This window comes from Furipterus horrens, unplaced genomic scaffold (genome assembly GCF_987537825.1).
Source record: "Furipterus horrens unplaced genomic scaffold, mFurHor1.1.pri manual_scaffold_5, whole genome shotgun sequence".
Taxonomy (NCBI): Eukaryota; Metazoa; Chordata; class Mammalia; order Chiroptera; family Furipteridae; genus Furipterus; species Furipterus horrens.
Window position 1 is genome coordinate 120,402,126 of NW_028327175.1, and position 12,230 is coordinate 120,414,355.

At 47.2% G+C, this 12,230-nt stretch overlaps 1 protein-coding gene across 2 annotated transcripts in view; it reads left to right on the plus strand.

The window, feature by feature from the left end:
* KATNIP (katanin interacting protein) overlaps nt 1-12,230 on the plus strand; it is a 190,297-nt gene that overhangs the window by 124,829 nt on the left and 53,238 nt on the right. For both annotated transcript variants that reach the window (XM_090277423.1, XM_090277422.1), the window contains 5 exons: nt 355-521; nt 1,496-1,561; nt 3,281-3,387; nt 5,177-5,279; nt 8,950-9,159. In XM_090277423.1, the coding sequence (XP_090133549.1) occupies nt 355-521; nt 1,496-1,561; nt 3,281-3,387; nt 5,177-5,279; nt 8,950-9,159 (653 nt within the window). The remainder of the gene's footprint in view (nt 1-354; nt 522-1,495; nt 1,562-3,280; nt 3,388-5,176; nt 5,280-8,949; nt 9,160-12,230) is intronic.

The following is a 12,230-nucleotide window of genomic DNA, read 5'->3' on the forward strand; positions in this document are numbered from 1 at the left end:
TATTACCACAGTACCCTTAAGTTATGAAATTTAGGGTATTTAGCATTGATACAATACTATTATCTCAGGTATGGACTATGTTTAGATTTCTCCCCTTGCTACAATAATGTTCTCTATGGCTGGTCTTCCCACCCACAGCCCAGTCCCGGAATCACCACTGTATTCAGTTGCCACGTCTGCCAGTCTCTTTTAATCTGGAACAGCTCTCCAGGCTTTCTTTGTCATTCATGACCTTGACATTTTGGGAGAGTATAAGCCAAATGGTTTATAGATTGTTCCTCACTTGGGTCTAATAGTTTTTGAGCTGCACTTTGAGCCACAGTGTAAAGGGAGGCTCCCTGTTCTCTTCCCCAGGACCTGGTAGCCATCGAGAGAGACCCCTATCAGCAACCCGAAGACCTGTGCTCCAGGTGGAGGACCGACAGGAAGACGCCTCGGCTGTGCTCAGAGCCATCCAGGTGGAGAATGAAGCCCTGCAGAGGGCGATCCAGAGCAGAAGGGCTGGGCCACAGCAGGTGCAGGTGCGTTCCAGGCAGAGGGAAGGGACTGAGGGGGGCTCTGCTACTCCAGGACCAGGCAGTCTCTGAACAGTGCTTGCACTGAGCAAGCGGAGAGAGGGGGGTGACGTTGTAGGCACCCCTGACCTCGCACTGATCTACACATTACTGCTTAATGCACACTCACTGGCCTGCCAAAATGTCCATTTCTTCCACTTTCTTCTCATTTTTTGTTTACTGCAGAAAGCCCAAGTTGGATGGTGATATGCCTCCAATCCTTGCTGATTTCCCTGAAAACCCTAATACATTAGACTAGGGTTGCAAACTGTAGGTAAGAGAAAAAAATGTAGTAAATGACAAACTCTAGCTTCTCTGGAAAGATTTCATTCCCCGGAGTATGAGCCGGACAGACCTCTGTGTACTCCCCACTCCTGCGGTCCTGCCCCATCCTGCTTCACCTACCTTGGGTTTTGAGCAATAAACAGGAGAAATGGTGGGTAGAGCAGGGCCCCTTGGGGAGCTGGAGGCCTTGGACGTGCCTCAGTGTATGAGGTGCACATCCTTTCTCAGAAGCATGTTCTCTGACTCAGCTGCTGAAACCTTTTATCTTAGCGTGTCCCACTTGATGCTCACAGTGACCCTCACACAGGCAGGGCTGGCTTCATCACCCCATTTAATAGAGGTGCCTGACGGCGCCCAGGGAAGCAAGGTGGCTTCTTCAGGTCACATCTTTGGAGGTGGCCTCCATCCGCCTGCCTGCAAGTCTAGGGCCCCGTGCACACCAGCAGTGCTCACCGGGCTCTCTCGTGGCCTGTTTTGGGGGATATTCATCAAGTAGCACCTGTTGTCTGTTTTCCTGGAGCGCAGTCCTTTGCTCTGATGACTGTGTCTGTGAATCTGGAGACAGGCCCTGCACCTCTTTTGCCTCATCTGTCAGTGAAGTGGATACAGTGGGTGGCATTGGTCTGACCTCAGATCATGTGATCGTATCATTCCAGGACACGGAGGGACCTCCGGCAAAATCGTGGACCAGTCTGCTGAGGGATGAAGAGGAGAGCCTGGAGGTCAGTGAAGGCCTGAGAGGAAGCACAAAGCCCCGTGCCCACAGCGCCTGACGGTCTCCAGAGAGAGCTTTCCTCACATGACCGCAGCCGGTCCTCACTGTGCTCCCTGAGCGCAGGGTCATCCTGCCCCCCTCACAGGCGGGGCAGCCCTGGTGGGAGGGCTCGCCCGTGGCTGCGTGGCTGCGAGCGGAAGCAGGACTCAGGCAGTCCTGCTGACTCCAGTTTCTTGTTACCTTTCTAGTTCCTGATGAGACAGCACCAAAATGCATCTTTGTTTCCTGAATAAATAAGTTATAGCTGTGCCTACCTAGGTCAATTAGGCCTCTCTCAGCAAAGACAGCCCCAGCAAAGACAGACATGAATTAATAAAATGCTCAGGAATGTCTTGGTGAGGTTGTGCACCAGTCTGTGCTGTGTGCTCAGAATACAGATCAGTTTAGCCTCTGGCCTTGTGAAGCTTGAAGACAACAAGCAAATAAAGCCATAAATAAACAGGTGACTTCAGAGAGAGAGGACAGTGAAAGCTGACCGGGCTGATGGGTGTGGCTCAGTTGGTTGGGCATAGGGTTTCAGGTTCAATCCCTGCTGGGGGGGGGGGGCATACGAGAGGAAAGTGATCAATGTTTCTCTCTCACATCGATGTTTCTCTCCCTTTTTCTCCCTTCCCCTCTTTCTAAAAATAAATAAATAAAACTCATTTTGTAAAAGCTGACTGGGAATGGGATGGTGCCTGCCTCCTACAGGGTGGCCCCAGGAGGCCTTTGGAGGCATTTGAGCCGAGCCCTGTCTGGTAAGGAGGAGCCGGCCAGCAGCAGCCAACAGCATTTCAGGTGGAAGGAGCGGAGGACACGCTTGGAAGTGGGAGTGAGATGGCTCGATCCAGGGACAGGAGGAAGCCTGGTGCATAGTGGGGAAGGGAGAGGGGTCAGAGACGAGAGAGCACCCAGCTGGGACAGGGTGGTGGGCAGGGGGCGCCAAGAGCATTGTAGTAGGTCATTTTGTTTGTTTGTTTGTTTTTGTTTTTGTTTTTATCACTCTTACGCGTTCTGTTTTTTTCTTGTTCTATTATTTCTTAAACTGTCCCTGGCTGGTATTTCTGCCAGGTCCGCGACGCTGCCCAACCTGTGGTCCAGGATTTCTGGATGATCTGACCTCTGACTCACAGAGCTTCCAGTGACTCCGATCATGCACAGATAGAGAGCAGGGCACATTTCCAGTTCAGGTGACACGAAAAAGAAGGGGAAACGGCGGAAGGGCCTAATGACGTTACTGGAATTCTCTGTGGAGTCCTGTTACTTTTGAGTGAGATGGAGAAAGGTGTTAATGAGGGAAATTTTTATTTTTATTTTTTATTTTTAAGGGCCCTTGGAGCTTAGGAGAGAGAAATAGATTAAAGGCACGTGCCTTGAGGGAAGACGAGGGGGAGAAGCACAGGTATACTCGAGAGAGCACAAGAGAAATTTTTCAATAGCTCATTGAAGCAGATTGTTTCCTGGGACCTCCCAGACCATAAGACACTGAGATCCATCTCTCTGCAAAGCTCCTGTGAGGGGATTCTAGGTCTCATCAGCCCCAGGCTGATGCTGTCATTTTCACTCCTGTCCTTCCTGCAGTGGGACTGATGGCCTGTGAAGTGTGTCCCCTTGACCATGGCTGTGCGGTGTCTTTGGCCAGGAGTGTCATCTCAGACATCTGTTTAATAAGCTTTTCCATCCTCAGCTGCTTCCCATAACCGGGGGGACCTGCACGCAAGAGCCATCCAGGGCAGCAGGGGGAGCCAGAGCCGTCAATGAAGCCATTGACAGAATCGGCCTTTTGGGGAGCAGGTACTTACTGGGGGGACTTAAAAACAAGAACCTCATAGCAATGCAGCTGTGAGAACCTCAGGTCTTTCTTTGCTTTTCTTATGTTACTGCAGACCTTTTAAAAACTGTTCCTTTAGATTGTATCCTCTTCCAGTCCCATTCCAGCCCTAAAATGCAAAATTGACTTGGTTTCTCTCAGGCAAATGCCTCTTTGCTTGCTCAGTTCAGTCCAACCTGTGTAAAACTCCAACCTGCTCAAAGGTTTTCACTGCAGCATCCCACAGAGCAGACAGTGGTGAACTTGTTCCCAGGCCTGGGGCGGGTGTGGGAGGCTGGTGGTCCCAGGCAGCAGCCTTTGAACCTTCTTTTCTCTGTTATAATTTGTTCAAATGCAGCATTCTGTTCCATTAACATGCAGCATCAGTTACTGGGACTGTCAAGTTTTATTATCAAAATAAAGGCTTGCCTCTAGTCTTTAGGCAGAATTGATCTTCAGAAAGCAGCGCGAGCTTGAGCCTATGCTTACAAGCGTGCAGTGGCCCCCAGCCACTCCCGGCTGCCGTGCAGAGCCTGCTCACTAAGGCCTGTGCAGAGCGCCCGGGCTCGGCTCAGGGCAAGAGGGGTACGCAGCCTTACCTGGCACACGTGGGCTGTGTCTGCAGATGACACTCTGCCAGGTCTGGAATGCTCACGGCCTCAGGAATGAGAGGGGCAGAGTGGTGTCTAGGTCAGGGGTTGGCATAATTTTTCAGTAAAGGGCCAGATAGCAAATTCTTCAGGGTTTTCACTTTTTGTGTCTTTGTTTTAACACTTGTTAAAGACATAAAAACCATATTTAACTTGCAGGCCATACAAAAACAGGTCACAGGCTGCATTTGAGCTGCAGGCTGTACTTTGTCAACCCCTGTTATAGACTCTTACCAGTTACCAGTGAGCTTAAGCTGGCCATCTTGCCCCAGGTGGTTTCTTTACTTGAGCTCTGATTTCATCATTGATTTTATAGTTATTTATAAAGGGAGGAAAATATCTGTATGCACCTTTGAATTGTATGTGGGGTGAGTATAGTTGACCCTTGAACAACATGGGTTTGAAGTGAGCAGGTTCACTTATAAGTGGATTTTTTTTTCTTTTATCCTCACCCAGAAACATTTTTAATTGCTTTTTCGGGAGAGAGGAAGGGAGAGAGAGAAACATGGATACAAGAGAGAAGCATTGATTGGTTGCCTCATGTACGTGCCTGGACTGGGGACCGAACCCACAACCTAGGCATGTGCCCTGACTGGGAATACAACCCTCAACCTTTTGGTTACAGGATGATGCTCCAACCAACTGAGCCACACTGGCTAGGGCGCAGATTTTTTTCAATAAATATACAGTAAGCTCACCATATCCCAAGCTTTGCATCCGTGGATTCAATCAACTGCAAATGGAAAGCAGTATTTTTGATCCAGGGCTGGAAATCCAGGATGCAGAAGGCCGACTGTATGCACTGTTCTACACTGTTTTATGTAAGGGACTTGAGCACGCATGGATTGTGAGATCTGCAGAGGATCCTGGAATCAATCCCACACAAATACTGAGAGACTGTCATTAAGTTTTGGGGAGTCAAAAGTTGTATGCAGATTATCCACTGCATGGGGTGGGGGGGTCAGTGCTCCAACCGCTGCATTGTTCAAGGGTCAACTGTACCTTCTTCTCAGATTGTTTCATCTCTCTGAGGTAGAAAAGTAACTGCGGTGCCTTAGGTGGGAGTGTTCTCTGTTGTGTATCATTTATTACCATCTGTTTGCTAAAACAAGCCACATTTCAGACAACAGCAGAAGCTTCTGAAAGTCCTCCAGGCCATCGAAAGTGATTCTGCCCGTGCCAGTCAGGTTGCTTCACCAAATGAGGGGCAAGTGCTGGACCCAGAGGTGAGAGCCTTGACTTTCAGGGATTTCCAAATGCCTTCAGTGTCTCGCCTGAAAGCTGGGGCTGGAAAGACTGCCTGATATAATCATTCCTGCTCAGTAGGGATTGCTCAGATGGCAGTAAACTTAGCAGCTTTCTGCCACGTCTCCATCTGCCCTCCTCCCCAGCACACAGACATAAATGTGGTGGAGCAAGAAGTTTCAGCAGAGGGAAGCCTGTCCACACAAGAGGAGATATAAATAGCGTGTGAGCCCAAAGGAAAATGTCCAACATCACTGGTAATCAAGAAATGCAAATTAGAGCAACCTGGATGTCCCCGTGGCTGGGATAATAAATCGCTTTGATGGTCACCTCTAGTGCTGGCAAGGTTACAGTAAAGCTGCAGTCTGGCCTTGCTGGCAGCAGTAGAAGTGGGTGGGATGCTCTTGAAAAGCAGAAAGGCTGGACTTAGGAAGAGCCTTAGAAATGCTTGTCTTCCAGCCCAATGATCCCTCTTCCGTACCCTAAGGAAGTCACTCAACAGAAATAAAAAGCTATAGGCACAAAGGTGTCTGCTGCTCAATTATTGGAAGTAGAGAAAAATGAGGAAAAAACCCAGAAATAATATAGATGTCTCATAGTAATGGCAGTAATCAGGAAAGTTTGATATCTCAGCATAATGCAATAGTATAAAAGGATGGAACGCGTCATTATAAAGTTTATTATGCAGATAGCAAATGTTAAGGCTACAAGGTAACTGTACGAGGTGACGTTAATCTTCATCTAGTCCACTCTGATGGCAACAACTGTGCAGAGAAATGGCCATGTGAGCGGATGACAGAGCTGAGACATGTACTGCAAAAGGAAGGGTGCACCTGGGGGCCGGGTAATGGGTGATTCTTCTTTCTTTTGTGTCAGTAGGTGTGTGTCCTGGCATAGCCTTCTCACCCCTTCCTTTACCCAAGCCTTTTTTATTTGGTACGGTTGTCCCCAGTCTTATGATTGGCCAATGAGGACTTAACAGAAGCCTTTCCAAAGCCACATGTAAGACCCGTGACAGCAGGAAGAGCCCTGCGCCAGCCTAGACTAGTGTCAGCTTTGAGTGTGGCACCATCACTTAAGGGTTGTGTGACCTTAGACAAGTGTTATAAAGCTGTCTTGTTCTGGGAGTGTGTGGCTGTCACACTGGGTAAATAATCCACAGCCACTGTGAGACTGGAACAGGAAAGGCCCAAGAGAGGGAACAGTCCCGTGCCGGGTCCATATCCGCTGAAAGTTTGCCGTCTAGAAAAACCAAAGCTTAGTTCCCCTCTGCATGGAAGTTTCTTTTTTAGCTGTGATGATCCTAAGTGTGGTGAAACTTCCGTCATTTTAAAAACAGCCTGGATTGGTCAAGTCTCCTTATATTATAGGAGACAGAAAACTTGAGGCAAACTGATTTATACAACAAAGAGAAGAAAAATGACAGTCTTATAATAGATGCCACAGATGGAAGCAGGTATGGTTGATCCAGCAACGCACACTGTGTCTCCACGGTGCCGGCTGCATCCCTGAGCTCCCTCCCCGCCACCATGCCGAGTCCCACATCTTGCCCCGTGACCCCTCAATAGCTGGAGTGGCCCCACCTTGCACCTTCTTACCCTCGGACTGCACACTCAGGAGAGAAGAGCAGTCTCCCTCCATACACACACAGGTCTGAGCCTGGGTCACATACCTGCCACTGACCCTCTGCCTCTGGTGGTTCAGGGGACAGGACAGGGATTCCTTGGAGGAGGCAGGCTCCTCCTGGGGTGAGAAAGGGTTCATCCTATACATCATGGTTGAGGAAAGAGAAGGGGTGAGTTCCCTCAGGGGAAATTAGGGGGTCCTAGTAAGAGAGTGCAGTGAGTAGCAGGGACCAGGAGCCTCCCAGCCAGTGTTTGCCTCAGACGCCCTCAGGGGACTTAAATCAAGCAATTCAGAAGCAGGAATGGCAGGGAGTTGCAACACTGACAAGTTGTGACACCTCCTCAGTTAATAGACCCTTCAGCAACTTCCTTTAGAAACCCCACTGTGGGAATTTGCACATTTTAGATTGCACTAGGTATGAAGTCCAGCGAGGCAGCCACCCCCCCGTCCAGCCCCCCTCCCTATAGCCAGCAGCCCTGTGAACAGTCCCGCTTCCTCACACCTCCCGCACCGCTCACCTGGCAGTGGAATGCCCCGTAAAAGCATAAGCCTGTTAACCTCCGGGTCCCCCAATGTCAGCCAGGCCAGTTTAGGTTTGTCACAGTCCTCTAAGCCTGGACTCAGGCCAAGAGCAGTGGAGGGCTCAGCTGGAGCCCTGCATGGCTTGGGAGGAGGAAGCTATGGGGTCTGTGAGCCGAGCTCATAAAAACAAGCCCTGTGTTCCTTCTGGGAGCTATGAGCTGACCTCCTTCCCTTCTCATTCCCATCCCCACAGTGTGGCAGTCAAGGCTTCTCCAAACACATGCTGAGAGCCGGAGAGTGTGTTGCTGGCTATTAATTAAAAAACTAAGTAGGGAACATTTGCTGCTCATTTTCTCAGCTCCCTGCTCACAGAACCATTGCAGATTCCCAGTGCTAACTAACAGGGCATGTGCACGCAGGGAATGCATCTTTTGTGAGTGCCCGATCCGTGCATGCGACCACCACTGCAGTCAGGCCCCAGGGACCTCAGGAGCCATTCCCCAGTGTGGCCATTTATTGGTGGCACTCATGCAGCCTCTCAGACATAATAGCCTACCAATGAAAGAGAGCAATGGGAGGAAATGGACACTTGCTGAGTGCACACACGGGCCAGGACTTGAGACAGGTTCTGCGCTGGTGCGCATACGTATCTCACTTGGTCTCTGACACGATTGTCAGGTAGGTGGTGTCATCCCGTATTCCTCAACTGGATGGAGAGATGTAAGTGACTTGTCTTGGGTCTTGTGTTATCTACTGTGTTACTCTGCTGGGCCTGCCTTAACAAAATACCACAATCTGGTGGCTTAAATAACAGATTTGTTTTCTCACGTTTCTGGTGGCTGTAAATCCAAGATTAAGGTGTTGGCAGGTTTGGATTCTCCTGAGGCCTCTCTCCTTGGCTTGCAGATGGCCGCCTTCCCAGTGGGCCCTCACGTGGCCTTTTCTGTGTGTGCGCGCATCCCTGGTGTCTCTTCAGGTGTCCAAATTTCCTCTTGCAAGGATTGGTCAGAATGGATTAGGGCCCAGTCTAACGGTCTCATTTTAATTTAATTATTTTTAAAGGCTCTATTTCCAAATACAATTAATGTTGAGGTACTGGTGTCAGGGCTTCAGCATGAAGCCTTTTTGGGGGGAGAGGGCGCAATTCAGCCCATAACACCTGCCCAGTCCGTCCAGAAGTTGTGACATGCCTACAGGACATGAACAAGTGGAGTGGGGAAGAGACATGCATACTATTCAGATATAACCTGATGCCTTTTAAACTTTTTTTGTTATTTGCAAACTCTTGCAGAGTACACAATAGCTGTGTTTCAAATCTTTACAAATATGAGCTCATTTAATCTTCATAATAACCATATGCATTGGGTACTATTCTTATTCTCATTGTATACATGGGGAAACCAAGGAACTCAGGTTAAATAACTTGCTATTTAGTAGTAGAGCTGAGTTCGTCCTGCCATGTTTTAATCTTTTGGCATTATGTTTCTCTTCTTTAAGGACAAGTTGGGAATGGAAGCAGATGAGATGAAAGACGCCATCTATGTGACAATGGAAATCCTGTCCACCTGGGGCAACACGTCATGGGTGGGTCTCACAGAGGTTGAGTTCTTTGACCTGGACAACACAAAGCTTTATGTGTCTCCTCATGATGTGGATATTCGTAACACGGACATGCCGAGAGACCTGGGCCTCCTGGTCAACAGGAACTTAGCGGTAAGTGGAGGTGGCTCTGGACTGAGTCTTGGTCTTGTATTTTGATGTGTTATCTCTGCCCGTGATAAATCCATGATAAAGGTGTGGGGGAGGGGAGGGGAAGGAGAATGCAATCTTCCTGTCATTATTTGGGCCACGTGGGGAGGACCCTGAGGAAAGGGTGCAGATAGAGGTCTCCAAAGTGCCCACCACCCCAAGCTCTTTCCCAGATCCCTGCTCTGTGGGGTTATATTGGGAGAGGGTGACAAGAAGGAGCCAGTTCACCTCCTTTTCTCCATCTTGCAGTTTACCACAGTTATCACCAAACACAAGACCTTGGGCATTGTTGAGGTCAGCAACCCCATTTTGTAGGCAAAGAAACTAAGGCTTTGAGAAGGGCTTTGATTTAGCCAAGGTCACACAGCCGGAGGGTAGTGGGGCCAAGTGCACAATTTGCAGCCTGGCCCAGGGCCCACTCTCACAGCCCCTCAGGGTCCTGCTTCCCTAGGGCCTGGAGTACAACACCCAACAAACATGGAATGTTTCTTTTCTTTAAATATCTAGCAGGATTAAAAAATAAATAAAGACAAGCACTGGCGTTTTTCTCTTCCTGCCACTGCAAGTGGGGCATAAGAGACTGAGCTAAGCTGAGGCAGAGCGCCAGCAGCACCGTCCCCACTGTGCTGCGCCTCAGCGTCCTTCTCCGGGAGGGCCTGAGAGACTGCAACACAGAGTGCCTCTGGGCCACGGCACTGGGTGGGAGAGGGACAGGGTCATACTTCCCAAATTATCTACAGATTCAGTGCAACCCTATAAAATTCCAGCTGCCTTCTTTGTGGAAACTGATGAGCTGATCCTAAAATGCATATGGAAATTCAAGGGGCCCAGAATAGCCAAAACTACATTGGAAAAGAAGAACAAAGTTCTCCCACTTTCCAGTTCTAAAACTAACTACCAAGTTACAGTGCTTAAGATTGTGTGGCACCGGCATAAGGATGGGTATAAGTCAGCGGAACAGAATTGAGAGTCCAGAAATAAACACATAGATCTGTTGTCAGCTGATTTTCAACAGGTGGCCAAGACCATTCAAAGGGGTAGGAATAGTTTTTTCAACAAATGGTGTTGGGACAACTGGATTTCCACATGCAAAAGAATGAGGTTGGGCTCCTACCTTATACCACGTACAAAAACAGACTCAATGGACCAATGACCTTAAATATAAGAGCTAAAACTATAAAACTCTTAGAAGAAAACACAAGTGTAAATCTTCATTGCCTTGAATTTGTCAGTGGAGTCTTAGATATGATACAAAAGAACAAGCAACAACAGCAGCAGAAATAGATCAGACTTCATCAAAATTAAACACATTTTTGCTTCAAAGGATACTATCAAGAAAGTGAAAAGGCAACTTATGAAATGGGAGAAAGTACTTGCAAATTATATATCTGATAAGAGTCTAGTATCCAGAATACGTAAAGAAAAGAACTCAAACTCAACAATGAAGAGATGACAACCTAATTAAAATATAACCAAAGTACTTGGAATAGACATTTCTCCGGAGAAAATATACAAATAGCCAACAAGCACATGAAAAGATGCTCAACATTATTAGGCATTAGGGGAAGTGCAAATCAAAACCACAAAGATACATCACAAGGATGGCTCTTAATTTTTTAAAAAGAAAAACAACAAGTATTGGTGAGTATGTGGAAAAATTGGACCCCTTATACCTTGCTGGTGATAATGTAAAAGTAAGGTATAGCCACTGGAGAAAATAGTTTGGCAGTTCCTCAAGAAGTTGATGTAGAGTTACCATATGACCTAGTAATTCCAATCCTAGATATATATACATCCAAGAGAATTGAAAACATTTTTATACAAAAACTTATATACAGATATTCATAACAGCATTATTCACAGTAGCCAAAAGGTACAAACGACCCAAATGTCCATCACCTGATGAATGGATAAAGAAAATATGCTCTATGCATACAATGGAGTATTATTCAACCCTAAAAAAGGAATGAAGTTCTGCCACAATCTACAGCATGGGTGAATCTTAAAAACATCATGTTAAACGAAAGAAGCCAGACACAGAAGGCTGCATATAGGAGATGTGCAGAGTAGGGAAGTCCATAGAGACAGAAAGTAGATTAGTGATTGCCATGGGCTCAGGGGAGACGGGACTGGGAAGTGACTGCTAAATGGCACAGGGTGTCTTTGGGGTGATAAAATATTCTGGAAAAAGATAGTGGTGATGCTTGTACAACCTCGTGAATACTAAAACACTGCTGATTGTACACTTTAAAATGGTGATCTTATATATGTGAATCATATCTCAATTTTTAAAAAAGTACAGAAAAGTCCCATGTGCCCTTGCCCAACTTCCCCAATGATAACATCCTCTGCAACCATAGTACGTTATCAAGCTGAGAAATTGGCATTGATATAATGTGCACACCTTCATACACTCACTCCTGTGTCTGTATGAGTTGTTTGCAATTTAATCACATGCAGATTTGTATAACCACCACCACCACACTGAGATACAGAACAGTTCAGTCACCAGAAAGGAATTCCCCCGTGCAATCTTTATAGTCACATCTCCCCATGCCTGTTCCTAATATTTGTGACCACTGATCTGTTCTCTATACTTTTTGTTATTTCAAGAATGCTGTATAAATGGAATCATAATACTGCATGTAACCTTTTGGAGACTGACTTGTTCACTCAACATAATGCCCTTGACATCCACCAAATTGTTTATGTCAATAGTTTGTTCTTTTATTTCCTGCAATGATTTATTAAATTGGACCTACTTCTGAAGGCAATCTGGCATCTCCCTGAGGGTGGGTGGATCTGTTAGGTTAACACTGGAAGAGAAAAGCACCTTTGTTCAGGAGTTAGAAAGTTACCTCCTCAGGGAGGTCTTCCCTGACCATCCATTCTAAAATAGCCCTTCCATTGGCCATTAATAATTCTCTCTTATTTTTGTCATCAAATCCATCCCTGCTTGATTTTTTTTCTTAGTGTTTTTACTTGTTTCCTCCCCTACTAGCACAGAGCGGGGATGGTGAGCCAGACTCCCCGCA